The sequence below is a fragment of the Octopus sinensis genome, linkage group LG5 (assembly GCF_006345805.1).
Source record: "Octopus sinensis linkage group LG5, ASM634580v1, whole genome shotgun sequence".
In the NCBI taxonomy this organism is placed as follows: domain Eukaryota; kingdom Metazoa; phylum Mollusca; class Cephalopoda; order Octopoda; family Octopodidae; genus Octopus; species Octopus sinensis.
In genome coordinates this window covers 49,450,050-49,453,633 of record NC_043001.1, presented here as the reverse complement: position 1 = coordinate 49,453,633, position 3,584 = coordinate 49,450,050, and the positions used below count along the sequence as shown (strand labels likewise).

At 35.6% G+C, this 3,584-nt stretch overlaps 1 protein-coding gene across 1 annotated transcript; it reads left to right on the top strand.

Moving 5' to 3' along the window:
- Window positions 1-1,352: 1,352 nt before the first annotated feature.
- Window positions 1,353-2,823, top strand: LOC118763668. The gene has a single exon (XM_036503419.1). It carries the CDS (start codon window positions 1,480-1,482, stop codon window positions 2,764-2,766), a length of 1,287 nt encoding a protein of 428 aa, XP_036359312.1. The 5' UTR covers window positions 1,353-1,479; the 3' UTR covers window positions 2,767-2,823.
- Window positions 2,824-3,584: the final 761 nt, after the last annotated feature.

The following is a 3,584-nucleotide window of genomic DNA, read 5'->3' as shown; positions in this document are numbered from 1 at the left end:
TATAAATGTATGGAAAGTATGTGATTGGAACTATAGACTTAAATCAGTAATGCAACGTTAATCAAAATTTTAGCTCTCGGTTGCTCGTGAGTATGACCTGATGCTTTCATTAGTTGTCTTTGGTACCTAGTCATGAATGGACATAGACTCTCCCTCTCGATCTTCCAATCCTTAACCGAGCGGAACATCGAGGATATGACAGTTGGAGGAGAGAAAGCTGCACTAGTAGTCAGCTGACACTTATTTTTGGTTGAGGAGATAAGACCAACGTGAAATGAAACGCCCTGCGCCACCTGGTCCTGAAATCGACTCCACGACTTTATGATAGTAAAATCAACACCCTAACCCCCAAGACGCGTGTCTTCACGTAGCTAATAATTGGTAATGAATAAATTATAAAGAAACACTTTACCCCATGCCCCTCTAACGAAAAAGGTAACCAGCTTAATAGAATTTCGGTATCGGAAATGTAATAATCCTATAGCAAGAAAGCTAAATTTTAATGTGGTGGCTAGATTACGCTAAGAAGCTACTGGTAAGATGATTCTAGTACGTTAAGTATTCCAACATGTATCCTGGAAAGTTGCTGTTGTTATTGTTAAGCGCCTTTCTCAACCTGACTCAGCAGATTTCTATAGTCAGAGGCTTTTCTATCGTGACCATCTCGTCTTTTTGTATCCCCGGGAATACAATGTATTCTTTATCCAATGTGTTCTTTCTGTTTTTCTATGTTGGTATAATTTAACCTCCAGGTGATTCGGCTGATGTTTCTAGCAAGTCGAAAGACCGCATAAATATTTCTTTATTTGCTCTGTATATCAGGAAGTTATCACAAATGGAGAAATCATGAATGAAATATTTGCATAAATTTTATTGCGCATGGAACTCATATGGTTCAACAAGAGAAACTATATATCACCATTTCAATAACAATGGTTCAGTTGCGTTCCACTCGTTCTACATAATTGATTGTAAGAAAACCTAGTAAACGTAATCAGTACCAACCAGCGTAGGATATTCTTCGATACAAAGGAATTCAAAAGACATTGATGATAAAAAAAAAAATCAGTTCAGTCAATGTCTCATTTTTTCTTCGTAAAAGTCAAGTAAGGAACAATCGAATTATAATTGTTATTCGTTAAAGCTGTTTGGGGAAGGGAAATTGTCATCTGTCATTAGGTGTCGTCTGCTTTTGAATAAATAGAATATTGAAAGTACGAGGCTACGGCTGGACATATTTTTGATACTTCATTAAATAGCATATACTTCTTTCGTCGTTAACTTGAACTTCAAAATAACATCGATACGTTTCTGTAAAAGTCGAGGTGCTTGTTTTTAGCTTTCTACGTCACAAGTATCTCAGACGTCATGCAACCGTTTTCTCCTCGTCATATAAAATGATTTTCTTTTTAGTTTCAACTTTTAGTTTCTATTTTTTTCTGAATTTGTAGCGAACCAAAACATTTTCGATATTTAAAAATGGTTCGCATTACACCACTTTCTGAATCCTTCCATGCAAAAGAAGGGAGCAAAAATGAAGGGAAATCTGAGGAATCATATGTCTCATTCAATGCAGATTGGACAATGATGCTTGAACTGAGTCCTGATGTTTTTCAAACATTACAGACTATTTTTCAAAAAAGTTTCGTTCCCAAATTTCCTTCTAACGAAAGTTTTACTTGGAGATCTATGGTAAACCGTATATATAATAGACCGAAGGGAACAAAAATTGAGTGGAATAAGCCTAAACGAATTTCTTCGTGTGGTCGTAAAACCCTCATAAAATGGGTGAATGATCAATTACAGACACAATTATTGGATATAGGAGAACTTTCTAGCGGAATTCACTATTGCTTTTTATTGGATATTTTAGCCCCAAATATTATTCCCAAAAAGAAAATTAAATTTGAAAAGAAGGCTGAAGCATATGATTACAATTTTAAACTTTTGGAAAAAGCATTTTACGAACTGAAAATCGACAAACTTATACCTAAAAAAATTAAAGATAAAAATTTGAAAGAAATTCTTATCTTCACAAATTGGCTTAAATCTTTCTTTGAGGCGAACTTGAATGACGACCTCCGCGAAGAGTTTCTCTCAAACAATCAGGTATATTCATCAAGTATACTTAGTGATGCTTATGAAAGCGATACCGATATGCTAGAAAGACATGATTTAGAAAACTCTAAGAGCCAATCAAAAGCTCAATCACAAAGTTCTGTCCTGATACCATCTTTAAATAACGCTCTAATAAAATATGGTCACGGGGATACACCAGAAATTAAATGCTTAAAACCTCAAAGTCGTATCAAGCACGGTTTGGAAACTGAGAAATGTCATTCAGCGATAGACCCCCAAACGACACCCAATTTCTTGCCACGGTTGATTAAACCGAAGCGGGTTGGCATGTACGGAAGAAAAACACTTATAAACTGGATCAGGAGAACTCTCGCAGTTGACATCAACGATTTAAATCAGTTGTCTGATGGTATTGTTTTTTGTCTTCTAATGAACCATTTAGATCCGATAGTGCTACCGAGATACAAGATTAAAGCCAAAGCAGATGCATCAGGTTTCCTACAAAATTATCGTCTGCTCCAAGCCGCCTTCATCCACCACAAAATAGATAAAGTTATCCGAGTTAATAAACTGATTGCGTGTAACATGAAGGAAATTTTGATGTTTACAAATTGGTTAAAGGCTTTTCTAGAATACAATTTAGATCGAAACGAATTTAAATCGTCGGATTCAACAGAAGATCGTTGATCTTCTACAGAAAATGTTTATTTCGAAGAATTTATAAAAAGTTCGCAACAGCAAGAATACATGGTTTTTCGCTTTGAACATTCTTTTTAATGCCACCCACAAATAAACACACACACACACACACACACACACACACACAAACACATGTATGCGTATGCAAATATACAGACTCGCACATGTATAAGTACGCTAGTGCGTGCGATTAATCAAAAGTTTTGACACGTATATTTAATATAGATGGTTCCATTTTCTATGTCTTCAAGTTTGAGTTCTGGCCATACTGAAACTTTGCATTATTCTCAATAGCTTGTGTTCAGGTCTTTGCTATTTCAATGCGCATACATGTGTATGTTTGTAATTGGTGACTCAGTGAGTCAATGGAATTCGCTTTACCTATTACTAAGTAAAACTGGCTTAAATTAGGGCTTGGAAAATAAAGATTCTGAGGCCTTCATCCTATTCCTTATTTCTTTATGTAAATAATTAAATACCAAACATTTTCTCAATGTAAGACTCTCTTAATAAGACTGTTTTTATTAATTTTCACCTGATGCGATTTTAGCAGTTTAAGAGGGAATCTTTCTACGCTTTTATTTATTCAATAATCCTCTCTACTATAGGCACAAGGCCTAAATTTGGGGGAAGGGGTAGTTGATTACAACGATCCCAGTACTCAATCGGTACATATTTGATCGTTCCCAAAGGATAAAAGGCAAAGTCGACCTCGGCGGAATGTGAACTCAGAACGTAAAGAGACGAAATACCTATTTCTTTATTACCCACAAGGGGCTAAACAAAAAAGGAGACGAACAAGGACA

What these genes read in the sequence shown, in the direction of transcription:
- LOC118763668 (XM_036503419.1), top strand. Translation starts at nt 1,480, where the DNA reads ATGGTTCGCATTACACCACTTTCTGAATCCTTCCATGCAAAAGAAGGG.